This window comes from Pan troglodytes, chromosome 5 (genome assembly GCF_028858775.2).
Source record: "Pan troglodytes isolate AG18354 chromosome 5, NHGRI_mPanTro3-v2.0_pri, whole genome shotgun sequence".
In the NCBI taxonomy this organism is placed as follows: Eukaryota; Metazoa; Chordata; class Mammalia; order Primates; family Hominidae; genus Pan; species Pan troglodytes.
In genome coordinates, this window is record NC_072403.2 from 32,324,699 (window position 1) to 32,346,543 (window position 21,845).

The 21,845-nt window shown below is 44.1% G+C and overlaps 1 protein-coding gene across 1 annotated transcript; it reads left to right on the top strand.

Moving 5' to 3' along the window:
* The first annotated feature begins 5,402 nt into the window (after positions 1–5,402).
* BTN3A2 (butyrophilin subfamily 3 member A2) lies at positions 5,403–18,528 on the top strand. The gene is given in 13 exon segments (XM_063812180.1): positions 5,403–5,585; positions 8,208–8,268; positions 8,396–8,485; positions 8,783–9,130; positions 10,537–10,818; positions 13,110–13,310; positions 13,492–13,512; positions 13,603–13,629; positions 14,530–14,576; positions 14,974–15,001; positions 16,000–16,023; positions 16,026–16,102; positions 16,451–18,528. Coding segments are annotated over 11 exon segments (2,184 nt in total). The 5' UTR covers positions 5,403–5,585; positions 8,208–8,268; positions 8,396–8,400; the 3' UTR covers positions 17,495–18,528.
* Positions 18,529–21,845: the final 3,317 nt, after the last annotated feature.

Genomic DNA, 21,845 nt, shown 5'->3' on the forward strand with positions numbered 1-21,845 from the left:
TGGCCTCGAACTCTTGACCTCAAGTGATCCGCCTGCCTCGGCCTCTCGAAGTGCTGGGATTACAGAAATGAGCCACCACGCCTGGACAGAAATATTAAAATTTTAAAAAATTATTTTAATGCGAATTTAAATCTAAAAATTGTAACCTAAGCAGACTCTATATCATCTGGTTCACATCTTTATAATCAACTGTTGTGGAGTGGTTCCAGTTTCCAAGGAAACTACTGTTTATCAAATCAGTGACCAATGACTTCCCTAATAACAAATTTTAACTTTTAATGCTGCATTTTTAACTAGTTCCCATCTCTTTCAGAAGTTAGAAGACATATTTTCAGATGTATTATAAAAATTAGTTTTTGTCTAAACAAGTTTTTTACATAACTCTGCTGAAGAAACTCTGGCCTGAAAGATGAAGTCCAGCTTTCTTGGACTTTTTTTTTTCTTTTTCTTTTTCTTTTTCTTTTTTTTTTTTTTGAAACGGAGTCTCGCTCACTCTGTCGCCCAGGCTGGAGTGCAGTGGTGCGACCTCAGCTCACTGCAACCTCTCCCTCCTGGGTTCAAGCGATTCTCCTGCCTCAGCCTCCCGAGTAGCTGGAGCTACAGGCACCCGCCACCACACCTGGCTAATTTTTGTATTTTTAATAGAGACAGGGTTTCACCATATTGGCCAGGCTGGTCTCGAACTCCTGACCTTGTGATCCGCCCACCTTGGCCTCCCAAAGTGCTCGGATTGCAGGCGTGGGCCACCGCGCCCGGCCTCCTTGGACTTTTTATCTGCATTGCAGGCACTCAGTGGTCCAGGCCACCTACTTCTGCTCTACCTTTGGACATCCTGGCCATGTGCTGCTCCTCAGCCTGACCACAACACCTGCAGTGTCCCAAACATACCATGCAGTTTCATGCCTCTGCACCCATTTCCTCTCCCTGATCAACACACCTGGGTGACCCCTATTCTACTCACTCAGACAAACCAGGACAGGATCCTTGACCTTTCTGCAACTCTATTTTTCTCACCTAGAAATAGAATTAATGGCATCTACTTCTTTAGCAGATGTTTAGGAATGAGATACGGTGTGGAGAGCACCTGGTGCGAACACAGCGCGTATCTGTGATAGTGACCGTTAGCCGTTATCCTCATCACCACATCCTTTCCCCACATCTCAGATGGTGCCACAGTCTACCACCTCAGAGAGAAAATAGAAAAGGGAGGTCCCAAACTTCCTGCTCCACCACCTATACCTGTCCCTCATGATCTGTTTCCTCTGATTTCAACAAGCAGGTGTTCTTTCTCCTGTCTCAGGCTAATTCTGCACCCACATCGGGGAGCCCCCACCCCAGCTTCCCTCAGGCTTCTCTATTTGGTCAATTCATTAATTCATTCATTTGACAAGGATCCATGAACACTAACTCTGTGCCAGTCACTATTCTAGGTGGTGGAGTCATAGAAGTGAACAAAACAGAAAGTTCTCATTCAAAAACAACATAACTTGTGGTAGGAGGCAGACAGGAAATAAAATAATTAGTAATATATATGGTGTGCTGGATGATGATAAGTGCTCAGGAGAGAAATAAACCTGGAATAGCAGAACTTGCATTTCTTTTTGAAGGGGTCTTGCTCTGTTGTTCAGGCTAGAGTACATTGGAGTGATCATAGCTCACTGCAGCCTAATTTTTTTGAAAGACAGAGATCTTGCTATGCATACTGCCCAGGTTCTTGAACTCCTGGCCTCATGCAATTCTCCTCCCTCGATCTTTCAAGGTCCTGTGATTACACCTGTAAGCCCTCGTTCCCGGTTGGAAGTTACAGTTTAAAATAGGGTGGTTATGAGCAAGGGGAGCGAGGCACAGAATACTTGGGAGAAAAGCATTCCGAGTTGAGAGAACAGCAGTGCCAGAGCACAGAGGCAGAAGCACTGTGGTTTGTGTGAAGAACAGCAATGAGACTGGGGTGGGCAGAGCACACAGGGTGATCAGGAGAAGAGGAGGTGACAAGGCCAGAGGGGGTTGAGGGCCAGATCATGTATGGCCTTGAAAGTCATCATGCTGACCTGGGCTTTACCTCTGAGAGGGGAGCCACTGGAAGGTTAGAGCAGAAAAAGGACTGGACTGACTTATGTTTTAAGAAGTTACTTCACATGCTAGACCAAGATGGGCTGTGGGTAGGGGTGGTAGATGGAGGCCTGAAGACCCAGCTGGGAGCTACTGCAGTGATCCAGGGGAAAGATGCAGATGACTTGTACCAGGGAGGAGCCATGAAAATGTTGATGCTGGATTTATTTTCAAGATAGAATAAAAAGGCTTTGCTGATAAACTTACAGGTGGGGTGTGAAAAAGGAGGGCATCAAGGGTGACCACAAGGTTTTGGTCCTAAGAAACTGTACAGATGGAGTTGCCACTTACTGAGATGGGGAAAATGAGGGAGAAACCGCTTGTGGAGGCCAGAGGAGGAGCCAGCACAGAATCCAAAGGTCAGTTTTGAATATATTGGGCTTGAGGAGCTTACTAGAGATTCCCGTGGAGATGTAGAGTAGGCAGGTCAATAATAAGCTTGCAGTCCAGGCAACGGGTCAGGGCTGGAAACACAAGTTATTCTCTTTGTCTTCTTTATATTCATGTTTGTTGCCACTGTGTGTTTCACTTACCTAACGCATTCGTGATTTATTGCTGCATAACAAATTACCACAAACTTAGTGGTTTAAAACAGTACACTTTTCCAGCCTGGGCGACATGATGAAACCCCATCTCTACTGAAAACGCAAAAAATAAAAGATAAAAAATTAGCCCAGCGTGGTGGCACACACCTATAATCCCAGCTACTTGGTAGGCTGAGGCACAAGAATTGCTAGAACCCAGGAAGCGGAGGTTGCAGTGAGCCAAGATTGTGCCACTGCACTCCAGCCTGGGCAACACAGCAAGACTCTGCCTCAAAAATAAATAAATAAATAACAGTACACTTTTATCACTTCAGTTTCTGTGGGTCAGAAGTCCAGGCAGAGCTTAGTGGGCTTCTCTGCTCAGAACTTCACAAAGCAAAAGTATTATTCATGCATGTAAACCTCTAAGCACAATACCAACATCACGGTAGGTTCTGTGTGAGTATAAGCTATTATTAAGAATAATAATCAATCCTCTTCCCTCTCCTCCATCCCTAAGGCCTCATCATTTCTTGCCTGGAGTGTCACAGTAGCTTTCTTCCTGGTCTCCTTGTCTTCTACCATCCGATTCTCTAATGAGGACTGGCTATATTGTGTAATCATAGCGTCATCATTCCACAGAATACAATGTAAATGGCACTCTTACTTCCCATCTTCCCTGGCACCTTTCACACTATTGTTTCCAATGTACACATTTTCTCATGCCATTTTTTAAAAAGATTTTCTCTTCACCTTCAAACTAAAACTCCAACTCCACAACAGGCACCAGCTGATACCGAACCTTTCATAATGGAAAATAATGACATTCATAAAGAGTTAATATGTGCCGGTGCTGTGCTAGGTTCTCCCCAAACAACTTAAGAAGCAGGTCACATCCCTACCCATAGCTGAAGAAACAAAGACATTGAGTGAGAAATGGACTTAGGGGTCTCATAGTTTGGAAACTACAAAGTTCAGAGATATGAAGAGTTGGGCTCAGAAACTCCTAATCTGAAGCTTAGCACATTGGCTGCTTCTTTGTGTCAAAGTGACTTGGATCCTCCAGGCAAAGGTGGGATGTTCATTCTTACTAATACGATCTCAAGCAGCACAGCTTCTGATAGACTCTGAATTTAAAAATAAAAAAATGAACAAATAAACAAATATTGATGGATGAATAGGGGTGAACAGCAGGATGGATTTATAATAAAGTAAGAAACTAAAATATTAATTATACAATCTACATGGTAGATATATTGGAATTTACTGAAATTCTTTCACCTTTGCTATATATTTTAGAAGTTTTATAATAAACTGTTGGGGAGGGGGAAGGGGGAGGGAAAAATTGTGTTTTTCTGTTGATAACAGAGACCAGAAGTACCATTGGCTTAAACAAAACAAGGATTTGTTTTCCTTTCATGAAAAATAAACTTATTTGGAAATTTACCCTGAGTACTAATATATAATAAAATATTTTGAAAGAAAAAAATTTTTTAAATAAATTTAGATGGTGACAGTCCAGGGCTGATCTGGCACCTCAGATATGTCATTCATGCCCCAGCCTGCTTCTGACTTCATTCTCTGCTGTCCCAGTGTGTGGCTTCCAACCTCAAGGCTGCCTCATGGTCCCAGGGTGGGCTACTGCACCTCCGGGTCCAAAGTCCATGTTCTAGGCAAGAGAAAGAAGGAAGAAGGGAGAGTGTACCCTCGCACCCCCAGCTATTTTGGCCTCCCTTTGAAGGATTTCTGGGAGAAGTACAAGCCCACAACTTTCACCTACAAACCGCTGGCTCCAACTTAGTCCCTTGGCCTGCCCTATCTTCAAGGGGGAAGAGCAGGATGCAGTACCCCAGAAAATTAGGCCTTGTCACTAAGAAGAAGGGGGCATGCACACTGCAGAAGCAACCAGCCATCTCAAGCAGATACCACACAGCCTAAATTCAAACTGTTGCAATATAATCAAATCCCATCAGCTCCAGTCACATATTAGCTCTAGGAGCTTTCTGGCTTGCAGCCCAAAAAAGTGTGTTTTGAGGTCGTAAGCCACAGGGAGAACAAGATTGTCCCATAAATTCCTTACAGAGATGGTGTACAGGAAACGAGCCTTACAGAGACCACAGCCTATGGAGTGTCTAGCTTCAGAGAATATGTACTCCACTGGCAGCGTGAGAAACAAATACCCAAGAAAATACAATATAGCACAAACCAGGAGCTGAGGGTGAATGAAGATGCTCAGAAAGATCTGCAGTAAGAATTTCCTGGGAAAGGTAAAACAATGTCAAGCAGCACTGCCTCTGGAAACCAGAAAAATTATATTATTTGATACCATATCCTAAGCCTAAATGTCAGAAGTTCTTAAAGAGGTGCAGTTTGTCTCATTTTCTTTCCATTCATACCTTTATTAGGCTCTGTAAAAAAGATCCTCCTCTTCTACGTACCTATCTACATGCAAGCAAACTGCCACAGAAGCATCTTAATTAGTGCACATCTTCCTCTCTTTGCACATTAAATTTTTTTATTTTCCTACTCCATTCTGCTAATATTTCTATTACCATATAAAAGACACGAGACAGGTGAATATAAAGAAATACTTATATACATCCACGCACAAGAATGATTCAAATAGATAAACACAGAAACACAAACACTAAGGGAGGTAGGGCTGGAGTTTTTCCTCAACGTGTACAATTCAATGTACTTTCAGTTTTCATTTCAACCTTCCTCAGTGGTTTCTGCCCAGCAACTGATGAGAAACATCACCTCTGAGCCAATCAAAAAACTAATTCTTCCAAAGAGCGACTCTTACTGTTTCTCATGGTGAGAAGACAATATTTGCTTTCTCTTCTTCCTTTCTCCCGGATGAGAGGCTAAGCCATAATAGAAAGAATGGATAATTATTGATTGACCATCTTTATTCTGTGGGCTCTGATTCTCCAATGGGAATACCAAGGGGTAAGTGCAGGAAATTGATTAGAGCCTGGGCTACAACGCATGGGAGGAGCGGGGCTGAATCGCTGAGAGTGGTGAGTGGGCATGCAGGGAGAGTACTCGCCCAGAGAAAGGGGTGCAGTGCCTGTGTGTGTGTGTGTGTGTGTACATGTGTACATGCGCACACCCGCACATGCACATATGGGCACGTGGGAAGACGGGAGAAGTACTGCAAAGTATAAGGAACTGCAGAGGTTGGGATTTAGTGGAAGGAAAGGGAGACAACATGAATGAAGAAATATTCCAACTGCATGTTCTTAACGTGTTGTGGTCAGAAAAGGGCAAACAAACAAACAAACAAACAAAAAACCCTTAAAATCTGTTCTGGCCAACTCAAGGCATCTATTCTGAGAAATTCTGAAGAAGAAGAAGAAAAAAGAGATGTGCCTCATAGATTTATATGTAAATGTGTTTATTACAGAAGTATTTATAATATAGTAAAATCTGAACCAACATACGTATTCAACAGGTGGGGAATAGACAAACAATGCATGGTTGAGTCATAAAACATGTTCCATGTAACCATTAGGAATCATAACTTTAATTAAGTGAAATTCTTTATAATTTTAATAACACTGGATCCTTATATTAAACCATTTTTGGTATCTTTTAGGGATAGTACTTGGTTTTCTTTCCATTCATCATTTCCCCAAAACCTAAAGCATGATTTCCCATGGTTACAAGCTACTACATTGTATGAATATATAATTATTGGGAGTCTCTGTGAGCCTACTCTGACTCAGAAAGCCGCTCCTAAAGAAGAAAAAAGAACAAACAAACAAATAAAAAACCCGAATTATTTTTAAAACTCTTTCTTTATTTTGGATTTTTCAGTTTCTACATTTTGTTACTATAGATTTTACTAGATTGAACAGCCTTAACCATAAATATTTGCATCAATCTCTAAATTTTTTTCTTCAACACTAACTTTTATAGTTGGAATTTTGGGGGCAAATAATACAACATTTTAAAGGCACTTGCCATGTGTACATGGCCAAATGCTTCCAGAAACATTTCCACTTCCATTAGCAAAGTATATAACTACAGAGTATTTAAGGTTTTATTCCTTTATATTTTTTTCTTTGGCAAAATTGTCTATAGTAGAAAGAATGAATAATAAATAACCTAAAAAATAAAAGTTCTCCCTCTGAGGACAGCAGAGAAATTTTTAGCTTAGCTTAATAATACCTCCTTCTCCTTAGGAGCATAAAGAGCAGTTTCGAGGAGCAGAAGATGTGGTGAAATATAATGTTTAGTCTGATGGTGGATGCAAGATCCAGGCAGGGGTGGAGCATGACCAGCTGCACAGACCTTTGTTCCCTTGCTTCCTCTACATCTCTCCCCACCTCCATCTGCAGACCTTGTTCTCAGAGGCCATTCCCAGACCCACAGCAGCTGGTATGATGGCTGCAGGCCTCATGCTCCTTTGTTTTGGGAGAAACTGTTGAGGAGTTAGTATTTACTGAGCAGCTAATATGTTCCAGTCACTATTATTCCTCATAATAATTAGTTATTAACTAATACATGAAAATTTTAAACTTAAAGCATTCCAATAATTTTAAAAGTAAAGGAAGCAAAAGGCCAAAGTGTCCTTTCACTCGCTTAACCTCCAATTTTCAGTTTAGCATCCATCATTTTAGACTTTTTCAGGCATTTACATATATAGTTATGCAGAAATGTATAGCTTTGCTTTTGTTTTTCAATTGAATCATTAGTATAGTTCTGCAAGGTGCTTTTTAATCACTTAGTATATCTCCATTATCCAGGCTAGTGACATTAAATCACTCTTTTTAACCGCTGCATTGAATTTCCTCATAGGGATGAGCCATCATTCCTCTAACCAGTCTCTTGTGAGTGGCTGGTTCGTTGGTAACCACTTTTATACTTTAAAAATAGTGCTGCAGTGTCATTCCCACAGAGGCTTCTCTCTGCACCCATGCGAGTACTTAGCTGAAGTAAGCATCAGGAAGTGGAATTGCTGGGCCAATTGTGAACATTCTAAGTCTCATACTCGATATTTTTGAGTAACTAAAGTTGAAATGGTTTTGTCCCATGACCGAGATCATCAAGCTTGTGACTTGTAGAGCCTTTACCTATTGTCTACCCTCTTTGTGTCCCTAACTCTACCATAGTGGGTCCAGCCCATTGTGGGTGCTCAGTAAATATTTGTTGAATAACTTTATGAAGGGAAGAAAGAAAAGATGAGTAAAGCCTGGTCTTATTCAAAGCTCTCCTAATCAATATCTTTGTGATTAAACATGGTGGGTTCAGCCCCTGACTGACTTCAGAGCCTCTGCCAGGCAGTCTGCCTGGATCCCACCAGGAGCAACCAGGCCATAAGTTGACTGTAGTAATGGCCAAGAGTTTGACGCTTGAGGAGTCCATAGTGTTGGACACCCATAGAGCTGAACAAGGGTGGGACCAGGGAATCCAGTGAAGAGGGTCCTTCATGAATCAGAGGGAGATGATGGAAGCTTGGACCTGGCAAGGGAAGTGTGGGGAAGTGATAGGATTCTGAATATTTTAATATTTGAATGCAGTAGAGTCAGAGATGTCCTGATCAGATAACAGATATTATTTTTACAGATGGTTTTCCATACTGGAACCCAAAGGTAAAGACACTCAAGGACAGACATTTTTGGCAGAGGTAAGATCTTCTTCGGTCACCATACTTGAGTTAGCCCTGGGAAAGTGGACATTTCCATGCAGAATCCTAAAGCTTCTTCCAGGCCATAGTGTCTGTCCCACACCTTCTGGTATCTCTTGATATGCAGCATAGATGAAAATGGCAAGTTCCCTGGCTTTCCTTCTGCTCAACTTTCATGTCTCCCTCCTCTTGGTCCAGCTGCTCACTCCTTGCTCAGGTAGGGAATGATTCCACGATTCCACATTTATGTTTCTGAAGCAGACAATTATCTCAATTACCTAATTAAGCAGACAATTACCTAAATGCCCTCTTAGAACCTTTAACTCATTCCCATACCTGGAAGTCCATCCCAACCTGAAGGATCACCTGTCACAAAGAGACAAATGGCCCTTCTGTTAGGATTGTGTTCCCCTCTAGGTTCTCTGTATCTCGCCTTCCCTGTCTGAGAAGGACCCTTCCTCTCATGACCCCAACTCCAAAACCCTCTGATGGAGCTTCCCCCTTGTGCTGACAGCTCAGTTTTCTGTGCTTGGACCCTCTGGGCCCATCCTGGCCATGGTGGGTGAAGACGCTGATCTGCCCTGTCACCTGTTCCCGACCATGAGTGCAGAGACCATGGAGCTGAAGTGGGTAAGTTCCAGCCTAAGGCAGGTGGTGAACGTGTATGCAGATGGAAAGGAAGTGGAAGACAGGCAGAGTGCACCGTATCAAGGGAGAACTTCAATTCTGCGGGATGGCATCACTGAAGGGAAGGCTGCTCTCCGAATACACAACGTCACAGCCTCTGACAGTGGAAAGTACTTGTGTTATTTCCAAGATGGTGACTTCTATGAAAAAGCCCTGGTGGAGCTGAAGGTTGCAGGTGAGCCTCCAGGTTTTGTTCTGAGAACATTTCTCTGTAGGATCTAGAGCAGATGCAGAGTCCCTCTTGCAAAAGCACTGCAGACACTCCTGGCTGCTCACTAGCAATTGCCTGCACTGCCTCCCAACTTAGCTTCTCTGAGGCCCTTGAGTAAGACACAGGTTTTCCTTTAGGAAGAATTCCTGCTGTACCCTACATGCTCAAGTAAAGAACTCCTTTCCTCTGGCCACCAGAGATATAAGCGAAGTGAAGGACGAGGGATAGGAAGCATAAGAAACCATCTCTTCAGTGACTGGTACACAGTCATTTTGGTTTAGTTGTGTAACAGATGGCTTCTGTTGTGTCTCCAAGTGCACACTACTATGGGTCCTGGGAGGTGGAATAGTGACTGTATCTGCTGCCAGTGTTTTCCAACTAGCCATCCCCAGGAATACTCCTGTAGTAGAACTAGCTGTATTTCTTACGTGTTGCAGTGAGGAAGAACACACATCATGGGGAGCTGTGGCGGGGTCTCAGTAAGAAGGTGTTAGAGCAGACTTGGTATACAATTTGGGCTTGTGTTAGGGGATTGGGGCCGGGGGAGTTTATAGACTTAGCCCTCTGCTCTGGATGAGATTCCATCAGGAAGGTGTGGGCAGGTTAATTCTGAGTGAGAGCCTTCATCAATCTTATGTAGGAAGAAGGAGACCAGGGTGAGACAAAAGCTGTAATTGATGAAGGGGCAGCAATCCCTCATTGCTGAGGGGGGATGTTTGGTCACTGCTGTGGTTTGGACAATGTTCATGTTTTTCTCTATGCTCACATATGATGTGGGGTATTGTTTTTCCCATGATCCATCATAGTCACAAAGTGCCATTGTCTGTGTTCTGTGAAATTGCTTATGTTCAACAGGATGACACAGAGACCCGGTGTCAGTTTCCATATGTTGGGACAGCTTTTCTCTTTCTCAGTGCAATCCCTTGCCCTGTGGCTTCTGGTTAGGTTTGGTTTAAGGGGATCTCTAGCAGACAATCATAGGAGGAAGAGAAGAGGAAGAAGTCTGGGTTCTTATTCACTGGCTTCCTTACTGCAAGTTACCCTCAGGCTGGCTGCATTGCCTTGCTGAAGGTAACAGCTCCTCTAAAGGAAGTCCTCAATGCATGAATCTCTTCTTTTTTGTGTTCAAAACAGCTTCCTCTCCTCCTCCCTCTGGTAATTGGGGTGGGTGGGAATAGCCCCACTGTTTCTGACCCTGGGATACTGCACTAGCAAATTTAGTTTTCCCCTCATCATGACCACACTTTTGTAAACAGCTCCTGAATGAAATATCTCTTGAATTATCAAATCTGAGTCTGACATTGATTCCCATTGAGACCCTCCCTAATACAGGAGCTATCCAGAATTTAGGCCAAATTATCCTTCCACAGCACTGGGTTCTAATCTTCACATCGAAGTGAAGGGTTATGAGGATGGAGGGATCCATCTGGAGTGCAGGTACACCGGCCGGTACCCCCAACCCCAAATACAGTGGAGCGACGCCAAGGGAGAGAACATCCCAGCTGTGGAAGCACCTGTGGTTGCAGACAGAGTGGGCCTATATGAAGTAGCAGCATCTGTGATCATGAGAGGCGGCTCCGGGGAGGGTGTATCCTGCATCATCAGAAATTCCCTCCTCGGCCTGGAAAAGACAGCCAGCATTTCCATCGCAGGTCAGTACCTGCTTGGCCTCAGGTTTTCTGAGCTGAGCTGTGGCAGTTGAATGAAGGGGGATGTGTTAATATCTGTGGTCGACCTGGGTCTCTGCACTGAATATAAGGCCCAAAGCACAGACCTGGAGGCTCCTCTTTGTGCCAGGGGAGCTTCTTTCCTCCATAAAGGTGTTAGTAACACAAACATTTTCTGAACATTTCCTATCTGCCAGAAAGTATGACAAGCAATGGGAATTGGAGGAAAAACATTAAGATAAGCTCCTTATATAATGTGAAATGACAAAATGGTTATATATATATATTTACAAACTCATATCATAGAGAAAGAGCTGATCTCCTTGAATCAGAAGGAGATTCTAAAAACCTAGTAAAAAGTTTTGGCCAGACATGGTGGCTCACGCCTGTAATCCCAGCACTTTGGGAGGCCGAGGCAGGCAGATCATTGAGGCCAGGAGTTTGAGACCTGCCTGGCCATGGTGAAACTCCATCTCTTCTAAAAATTCAAAAAATTAGCCAGGTGTGGTGGAGTGCACCTCTAATCCCAGCTACTCAGGAGGCTGAGGCACGAGAATCACTTGGACCCAGGAGGCAGACGTTGCAGTGAGTGAGAGCACACCACTGCACTCCAGCCTGGATTACAGAGCGAGACTCTGTCTCAAAAAATAAATAAAATAAAATAAAAACCAAGTAAAAAAAATGTTAACAAAGCCCATGAATTATCAATTCACAGAAAAGGAAATAACTCACAAAAGGGTGCTCATTCTCACTCACTGGGTAAACATATGAAATAATTTTTCACTTATGATATTTGCAAAAATCAAAACTGCTTTGGCTTATAATACATGATTCTCATAGGAATGTAGGAAGGCAGTGACTCTCAGTCATTTGCTCATGTAACTTCCTGTATTTTTGATGTGCATTAGGTCAACCTCTGTTGGGGGCTCTATAGCAATATCTATCCAAACTACACACTTATCGATCCAAACTTCCACTTCTAGGAATTTATCTGATAGATAAGCTTGCATTTGTATGAGATGATCCATGTAAAAGGTTTCTGTTTTTCGTTGTGTGTGTGTCTTTTTTTTTTTTTTTTAGACAAAGTCTCACTCTATTGCCCAGGCTTGAGTGCAGTGGTGCAATCTCAGCTCACTGCAGCCTCTGCCTCCCAGGTTCAAGTGATCCTCCTGCCTCAACCTCCCAAGTAGCTGAGATTACAAGCATGTGCCACCATACCCAGCTAATTTTTGTATTTTTAGTAGAGACAAGATTTTACCATGTTGGCCAGGCTGGTCTCAAACTCCTGACCTCAAGTGATCCACCCGCCTCAGCTTCCTAAAGTGCTGGGATTACAGGCGTGAGCCACTGCAACCGGCCTGTAAAAGGTTTCTTATAGCACTGATTACTATTGCACAAGGTTAGAAACTGTGCAGATGTTCACTGCCAGGGAACTTCCATACAAGGGAATACTGCACAGTTTGTAAAAGGAAAAAGAAGCAATTCTCTCTATACTAATATGGAAAGATCTCCAAGATACACTTTACACAGAAAAAGCAAGATGCAGAGGGACGTGTATAGAATGCTATTTTTAGTTTAAACAAGAGGAAAAATAAGAATATATTTTAATTTACTTTTTTTAGTTCTCAATTGGGTTAGTTTACATTTTTAAACTTCAACAAGCAATTTTGTAACACTCACTGTACATCAGGCACTTTATAAGCATTAATTCAATTCTTCTAACCTCAGGAAATAGGTATTATCATTACCCTCATTTTACATTAGTAGATCGGGCCACTACAAACAGAGAGGTTATGTAAGTAGTCCAACATCACACTGCTAGTCACATGGGGGAGCCAGCATTGAAACCCATACCCTCTGACTCCACAGGTTATGTTCCTAAGCATCATATTAAGTGGATTAAGAAGTTAATACATGGAGGGAGGGAGGACAGGGTGGATGAGAGAGTTGCGTGCCTTTATGTGTATGTAGTTTTGAACGATGTACATGTGTTACCTACTGAAAAAATATTTAGAAAAAATGTGTATGACTTTGCTCAAGTTACTTTCCATGTGAGAGGCAGACATCTCAAGATAAGTAATAGTAGTAGCTTGTAGTGAGGGTTTACCAAAGTCTTATCTATAGTCCTCTGAGACTTTAGGGAGAGAATCCTTATTTAACCTCATGAGATAGATTCCCCACCCCCAACCTGAGCTGAGCAGCTAAAGCTTGGGGCGCTGCAGGCTGGGGAGGCTGAGTGCACCAGCGCCCATGACCTACAACTCTCCCCTTCGCAGACCCCTTCTTCAGGAGCGCCCAGCCCTGGATCGCAGCCCTGGCAGGGACCCTGCCTATCTTGCTGCTACTTCTCGCCGGAGCCAGTTACTTCTTGTGGAGACAACAGAAGGAAATAACTGCTCTGTCCAGTGAGATAGAAAGTGAGCAAGAGATGAAAGAAATGGGATATGCTGCAACAGAGCAGGAAATAAGCCTAAGAGGTATCCAACGCAAGCAGAGAATCTAAGCTCTTGGCTTGCATGCCCCAGCCTGAAAACCTCACCTCTCTCCCCCACCCTGGCACTGCATCATGTTTAAGGTTTATTTCCCAAAACACCAACCTCACCCATAACAGTTCATCTTTTTTTTTTTTTTTTTTTTTTTTTTTTGGTTATTTTCCAGAGAGCCTCCAGGAGGAACTCAGTAAGTTACCATTCCCCCAGAGATCCAGACATGTCTTCCTATCCTCGCTTTGAGCACCTTGATGACTCTTCCCTGTTCATTCCATTGCAGAGAGGAAAAAAATCCAGTACTTGACTCATGAGTGGCTTTGACATTTTCTCTGAATTCAAATCTATTACTCTCTCTCTGCTTCATTGTTTTCCAGCCCATAAGTCATAGCCCAGGGTTGAAAAGTGGTCTTGGATCCCTTTACCCAGAAAAAGAAAACAAGTGTGGCTCTTTGGAGAAACCACCCAGTGCTTTTTCTCTCTAGAAAAAAAAAAAAAAAAAAAAGAGGTCTTCAATCTCTTTGTACTAGGGGCTACAGACCCTTAAGCTCTAAAAAGCACTGAGGAATATCCAGGGGTACACTTCAAAAGGAAGAGGGAAGAGAAGGATGAGGTGCATTTTCTATGGCAGGAAACTTGTTGTTTCCCATAATCTAGAGGCTGTTGAAAGGAAAACAAGAATGGAAGATGTAAGAAATGAGAAAATCAGAAAAGAGAGAGGGAGGGAGAAAAGTGTGTCTAATAAAGAGGAGTAGCTACAGTGGCTCAGTTGGTACAGATAGATCATAACTGCTTTCAAAAACTAGTCCCTGAAATTGCTCATTAAATTTCCCAAATTCTTTTTAGAGCAAGGTAGGAAATGATACAGATTGAGAAGGATGAATCTTGTACTCCTAGGCATACACATATAGACATGGTGACACCTATGCCCAGGTACAGATTCAAAACAGATGAGCTGGACCCCATTGGGAAGGAACTCTCATAGTGCCTGCCCTGCCACTAGCGTTCAACCAATGTTCCCACACTTGATATTAAGAAGAGGTGAAGAAAGAATTGTACCTGCAGATGGAGACCGTGGGGAAGGGTGGGATGGCAAAAAAAAAAAAAAAAAAAAAAAAAAAAAAGACTAGATGGATGCAAAAAGAAGGGGAAGGGGCCAACACAGAAAAGGCAGAGTTCTGGTGACACCTCTACCTTTCTTTCATTGTAGGTGGAGAGGAGTCTTCGTCCGATACCAATAAGTCAGCCTGATGCTCTGTAAGTTTGCTGGGTCACATGCCCTGAATATTTCAACTTTTTCTCCACTGTGACCCATGGATGCGCTCAGCTGGATTAATTAGATCTAATCTAAAGACTCAATTTCTGTGTGGTGGGGGTTCACCTCCACTTTTCTGGAGCCTCTGAGAAACTCCTGATCCTGCACACCCCCTTGTAAAGCCTGGCCATGCATCCTGCACCCCCCATGACACAGGGAGCCAAGCCTGACATTTTTGAGAAGGTGCCACCTCTGATCCATCAGAGCTGTAGAGGAGGGAAGCTGGACCCTGGAAGAGACTCTGAAGAAAAGGAGAGAAAACATGTAGTGAGAGGAGAATGGAGTGGGAAAAGTACAAAAATACTGACCTTTTTCTTATCTGTGTCTCCTTCCTTTCAGAATGGAAAAATGGCCCTCTTCAAGCCTGGTGAGTAAATCACTGCATGTTCCCTGGACCAACAACCTGAGGGACTACATTCCTTTTTCCTTTTTTCTTCTCCAACTCTTGTGATTTGGAGCAGAAAAGTTCCCTTGACTTCCTTCCTGGGTAGGAAGACGCATAAAGGGTGGAGGTGAGGGGAAGGAGACACACACTGAGTAATACTGCAGGGAGAGTGAGGATGGAAATGCCAAGGAGAGGAGGTGATGTGTGCCCAAAGAACTTTGTCCTTCCCAGGCTTCTCATGCCACCTACTGCCTGTATCTCCTCAAAGGATTTAATGCTTCCAAGCTTTGGCCTCCACATTTTTAGATGATGATTGCAATCTGTTTTTCATGGGGGTTGAGGTGAAGACTGAAGGAATAATGAACATGCTTGGCAGAAACCTAGCAAGAAATAGATGGTGAGCTCAAACGGGGTAGTTGAACAAGGTTTCCAGAAAGAAGGGTTAAGGGAAAGCAACAAGGAAAAGTGCAGTGCCCCCATGGTTCCCAACAGTAGGGAGCTGTCTCCACCCCTAGCCTGGGAGGGCTAGAAAGGGGAGGCAATTACTGGAACCCAGAGAAAGAGGTAGCTTAAAGAGGGAGCTTCCTGAGAAGAGTCGTCAGGCCTTGTTAGAGCACCACCAGCTGCTGCTGGCAGGGAGGAAGGAGGAAATTAAACGGTGTGTCTCTCCTTTCTTTCTCCTTCTAATCTTCTATCAGGGCCTCCCATTGGCCAAACACAACAGCAAACCAGAGGACAAGGGAGCCCAGTGGCACTGTCCATAGAGGACAGATTCCTGGGGTCCAGAAGAGGGTGGAGAAAGCTGAAGGCTGGAGAGTGAATCTAGGGCATATAAGGTGCCACACAGAGCCCAGCACAGAGACGGCCTTGCAGCTATCAGGAAGATGAGGAGCTTCCTTCATGGCCTGCTGTGGGCTGAGTAAATAACATGATTGCCTTCTACAGCACTAGAGATTCATGTGTTTATCCCCGTTTTTCAGGTGAGGAAATGCTTCAGATGAGGCTCCACCTTGTTAAATAAATTGGATGTATGGAAAAATAGACTGCAGAAAAGGGGAACTCATTTAGCTCACGAGTGGTCGAGTGAAGATTGAAAATTAACCTCTGAGGGCCGGCGCAGCAGCTCATGCCTGTAATCCTAGCACTTTGGGAGGCCGAGGAGGGCGGATCACAAGGTCAGGAGATCAAGACCATCCTGGCTAACACGGTGAAACCCCGTCTCTACTAAAAATACAAAAATAAAAATAAAAAATAAAAAATTAGCCGGGCATGGTGGCGGGCGCCTGTAGTCCCAGCTACTCAGGAGGCTGAGGCAGGAGAATGGCATGAACCCGGGAGGCAGAGCTTGCAGTGAGCCGAGATCACACCACTGCACTCCAGCCTGGGAGACAGAGCGAGACTCTGTCTCAAGAAAAAAAAAAAAAAAAAAAGAAAAGAAAAGAAAATTAACCTCTGAGTATAAAGCATCAGTGGGCAGAATCAATGTGGGGAGGGAAACAACAAAAATGTAGAAAGAGGATCCTTGTTGCTTCTTGGGGCCGCATCAGGGTATTGGGTTAGGCAGATACTGACCTTACTTTCATTTCCCCTCTGGTCACCAGACCCCTGGGGCTTTCACCAATGACATTGATGAGAGAATCACATTCAGGGCAGGCTAGGGACATGGGGTTCTGGAAGGACCTCCTCAGCATGGCCCAAGCCTTGCATGCTGTGGCTCTTAAATCCAGGAAAAATGGCTGACCCCATGGACACCTCCTCAAACTCTCTGCAGCAGATGTAATTCTGGACCCAGACATGGCAAACGCCATCCTCCTTGTTTCTGAGGACCAGAGGAGTGTGCAGCGTGCTGAGGAGCCCCATGACCTACCAGACAACCCTGAGAGATTTGAATGGCGTTACTGTGTGCTTGGCTGTGAAAGCTTCATGTCAGGGAGACACTACTGGGAGGTGGAAATGGGGGACAGAAAAGAGTGGCATATTGGGGTGTGTAGTAAGAACGTGGAGAGGAAAAAAGTTTGGGTCAAAATGACACCGGAGAACGGATACTGGACTATGGGCCTGACTGATGGGAATAAGTATCGGGCTCACACTGAGCCCAGAACCAACCTGAAACTTCCTGAGCCCCCTAGGAAAGTGGGGGTCTTCCTGGACTATGAGACTGGAGATATCTCGTTCTACAATGCCACGGATGGATCTCATATCTACACATTTCTGCACGCCTCTTCCTCTGAGCCTCTGTATCCTGTATTCAGAATTTTGACCTTGGAGCCCACTGCCCTGACCGTTTGCCCAATACCAAAAGTAGAGAGTTCCCCCGATCCCGACCTAGTGCCTGATCATTCCCTGGAGATACCAGTGACCCCGGGCTTAGCTAATAAAAGTGGGGAGCCTCAGGCTGAAGTAACATCTCTGCTTCTCCCTGCCCAGCCTGGAGCTAAGGGTCTCACCCTCCACAACAGCCAGTCAGAACCATAAAGCTACAGGCACACAATGAAGCACTTTACTGATATTCATTCGATTATTCCATAGGACAGTTGTTTGAGTTTGGTGCCATCTTATTGTGCCCTTTATACAGATAAGGAAACTGGGGTGTAGATAAGTGTATTGACTTTACAAAGCAGACAGGAATAGTGAACAACAGAGCTGGGATCTGAAACAATGACTAACATTAATGGAGAATTTAAAACGTTCTGAGTGCTGTGTTATGAGCTTTGGTGGGTGTCACTCCTTTAATCCTCACAACACCCTGTCAGGTAGTCTCATTTGGCAAGTATGGAAGCAGAGGCAGGGCAACATTAAGTAGCTTACATAACTCATACAGTAATTTGTGCAGTTGGGAGATGTTCAGCTTCAGTCCCTGGCCAATTGCTCGTTCTTTTCCAGCCTGATTTTTCCCGCATGGGAAGAACCCACATGCAGCCCTGAGGTTCCCTTCCCAGGACAGCTCCAGGATCGAGATCACTGTGAGTGGTTGTGGAGTTAAGACCCCTATGGACTCCTTCCCAGCTGATTATCAGAGCCTTAGACCCAGCACTCCTTGGATTGGCTCTGCAGAGTGTCTTGGTTGAGAGAATAACGTTGCAGTTCCCACAGGGCATGTGACTTTGAAAGAGACTAGAGGCCACACTCAGTTAATAATGGGGAACAGATGTGTTCCCACCCAACAAATGTGATAAGTGATCGTGCAGCCAGAGCCAGCCTTCCTTCAATCAAGGTTTCCAGGCAGAGCAAATACCCTAGAGATTCTCTGTAATATAGGTAATTTGGATGAAGGAAGCTAGAAGAATTACAGGGATGTTTTTAATCCCACTATGGACTCAGTCTCCTGGAAAAGGATCTGTCCACTCCTGGTCATTGGTGGATGTTAAACCCATATTCCTTTCAACTGCTGCCTGCTAGGGAAAACTGCTCCTCATTATCATCACTATTATTGCTCACCACTGTATCCCCTCTACTGGGCAAGTGCTTGTCAAGTTCTAGTTGTTCAATAAATTTGTTAATAATGCTTACTCTTCAACTTGGTTTTTTCTAGACTGTGGTGTCTACTCAGCACAGTAGAGTAGTCTACACACCCACTGTACTCCCCACAGTTTCAGTTTACCTCACTGCAGCATTTTCACAAAACGCTTATTGGATGCCTCTTCTATTGCTGCCATCTGAATTACCAGAAATTCATAGATTTAAAGCAACACAAATCTATTATCTCACTGTTCTGCAGGTGAGAAGTCCCACAGGGATCTCACCAGGCTATAATCAAGGTGTCTGCAGGCTGGATTCCTTTCTGGAGTCTCTAAGGAAGAATCTATTTCCTTGCTTATTCAGATCGTTGGCAGAATCAGTTCCCTTCATTTACAGGAATGAGGTCCCAGTTGTTTCCTGGTTTATAGCCAGGGACTGTACCCACTTCTAGAGGCTGCCACACTCTGACTCTTAGCTCCCTTCTTCCATCTTCAAAGCAGCAACAGTACATTGAGTCTCCTCTCCTAGTTCTTTTTCTCCATTGTATCATTCTGATTCTTTTACCTTCTCCTTTTTTTCCTTCCTTTTATTTATTTATTTATTTATTGTTGACAGGGATTCGCTCTGTCACCCAGGATGAAGTGCAGTGGCGTGATCTCGGCTCACTGCAAACTGTCCCCTGGGCTCAAGCAATCCACCCACTTCCGCTTCCCAAGTAGCTGAGACCACAGGCCCACATCACCATGCCCCGGTATTTTTTTTGTAGAGACAGGGTCTTGCCATGTTGCACAGGCTGGTCTCAAACTCCTGAGCTCAAGCAATCTGTCCATCTTGGTCTCCCAAAGTGCTGGGACTATAGGCATGAGCCCCGGCACTCAGTCTGCCTTTTACTTTTAAAGACTCCTGTGATTTGACTGAGTCCACCCAGACAGTTTAGAATAATCTCTCTATTTTAAGGTCCGTAATTTTAATTTTGTGTAACATCCATTTTGCCATGTTATACATTCTATTCATAAGTTTCTTAGTGGATATAACTCAAAGGGTGGGTGGCGGGGACACTACTCAGCTCACCACACTGATTTGGGAAGTGATCCCAGGAAACACAAGTACAGAAATAAATTGAGAAATGAAAGAAAGCCAATTACATGAGAAATGAGATAAAGAGTTCATTCATGAGTCAGTTACCATGTGGAAAACTTGGCTCAATCCCTTTTAGGACTCTCTAAGAAACCATATGAAATGTGTGATATAGCTCAGAATCTTCCTAAGGACTACAGGGCCTGGGACTTTATCTCCACTTCCCATCCTCCTTTGCTTGAATTGATTGAAGATTGGCCTGGGAGTGTTAATTCTAATGCACTTTAAGATTGGGCTATATAACTGCAGAAAAGCAACTATCACTGGTGTGATAAAGCTCACAGGCAAAGGAGAAGGGAGATACTCACTGGAGGTGGGAAGGTTGTCATCTTTGCAGAAAACTGTGCCTCAGCTATTGGCAAACTGTGATAGGCCAAGAGAATATGGGATGGGGCATCAACAGCGTCTGTTATAAGGGCTCACCTCTGAGAATATAGTGAATGCCTTTCAAGGTCTCTCTGCCCTCCCTGCACCACATTTATTTAGCATTAGTGACCTCTTGTCTTCCAATACATGCCCATATCACATGGCCCTGCAGCCTCACCACATGGACTGGGTCTAGGATGGACACTGACCCAGGCTGGGCCAGAGGACCAAGTGACATGTGGCTAGTTACTCCTGTAACAGATGTGCATGGGAGCTGTGGGAAGAAATGTTCCATTCATGGTGTGGACTAAAGGATGGTGGACTGCAGAGAAGACCAAAGCAGACGAGCAGAGAGAAGGCTCCAAATGGAGAGCTTAGGCAATTTTATCATGTTTGTTTCTTTTAGAAGCCCAATATCACTTCTTCTCTTTGAAAAAATTTGTTGTGTTGAGACAAGGTAAATGTACTAGTTAATATTGCAACAGTCATAAAATTTGGAAGCTTACATAAGCATTATAATATGCTCATTGATTCTGTGAGTCAGGAAACTAGAATTTGAACACGACAAAGTAGAAATGGATTTTCTGTGTGCCAAGATGCCTGCGGATCCCCTCGGAGTACTCCATAGCTGGAGATGACACACCCATATTACTTTCAAAGATTGGAGTTTATTGCACAGCAACAGTGAATCATTGCTCACTCTGGGTCCTGGTTCTTCCAGGATTGGCAGGTACACCATGTCCATAAAGAATCTTTCTGAAGTGACCCTTCCTGTCTCTTTTTCCATCCCAGGACACAGTATGATTGGGTTAGGTCATTACTATCTAACCTGGCACACCCCAGTAGAACCTGGTTTCTTGCTAAGCTACCCCATGGCCAACTGATCCTCTTCCTTCTCAGAACACACATGTTTTCCTCCTGCTCAGATCAACTTTGGCAGAGGTTGAGGCCTGGCTTAGCTGGATGCTTCTTGCACAAGCTGCTTCAAAGCCCTGGGCCTTATTTCTTCAAATAAAAATATGAAGCCGGGTCTCATCCTGGGTGGCCATGCTCTTAGACCCTTGCATCCTTCTCTTCTGTCCTTTCCCAACAGCTGCCCAGTCCTGGTTGGAATATTCTAATACTGACGTATTTACCCTCATTAGCCACTTAACCCAGAATCCAATTTTAATTATAATCCAGAAACATCAGGTGATGAGTGAGGCTGCTGTACTAGAATGGGAGAGTTCAAGTGTCAATTCAATAGTAAAAACAGTTCTTAGGCCTTTCTTTATCTTATTCTCATCAAAGAGCTTTCTCTGCAGAAGGGACCTACTGGTTCATCCTTCCTGGTCCTTGATCTTCTGACCTAGAGTGGCTTAATCCTGCTGCCACCTCTCTCTCGAACTCTGGTGCCGAATGATTCCAGGAACTGGGCCATGCTGTGGTGGGAATGACCTTACCCTGAGCATGTCACTCATGCATTGAACAACAGCTGAGAGCAGAGCTTAGAGTTGGGCCTTGTAAGGAGAGAAGAATCACATCCTGCAGAAGTCTGTCCAGAGGAACAGGTACTCCAGTCACAGCAAAGACACAGTTGATACCTGGATAACAATAATAGAAGACAGGACATGGGAACAGCAAAAGATATGGGTGTCAGAAGAGGCTGAGAACACTTCAGGCAGGAACATTCAGAGTTGTTCTTGGAGGAAGTAGGCACGAAGGCTGGGCAGGATTTCAAGGGGCAGAGATGGAGCAAGCAATTCAAGTGAAAGGCATGGCATGGGAAAGGGAGCGCTGGCCACAGGGAGTGCAACGTTGTGATGCAAGTCCACTGTGGAGCCATTGCTAGCGTATTAACTGCAAAGTTTTGAATTGAATCAGA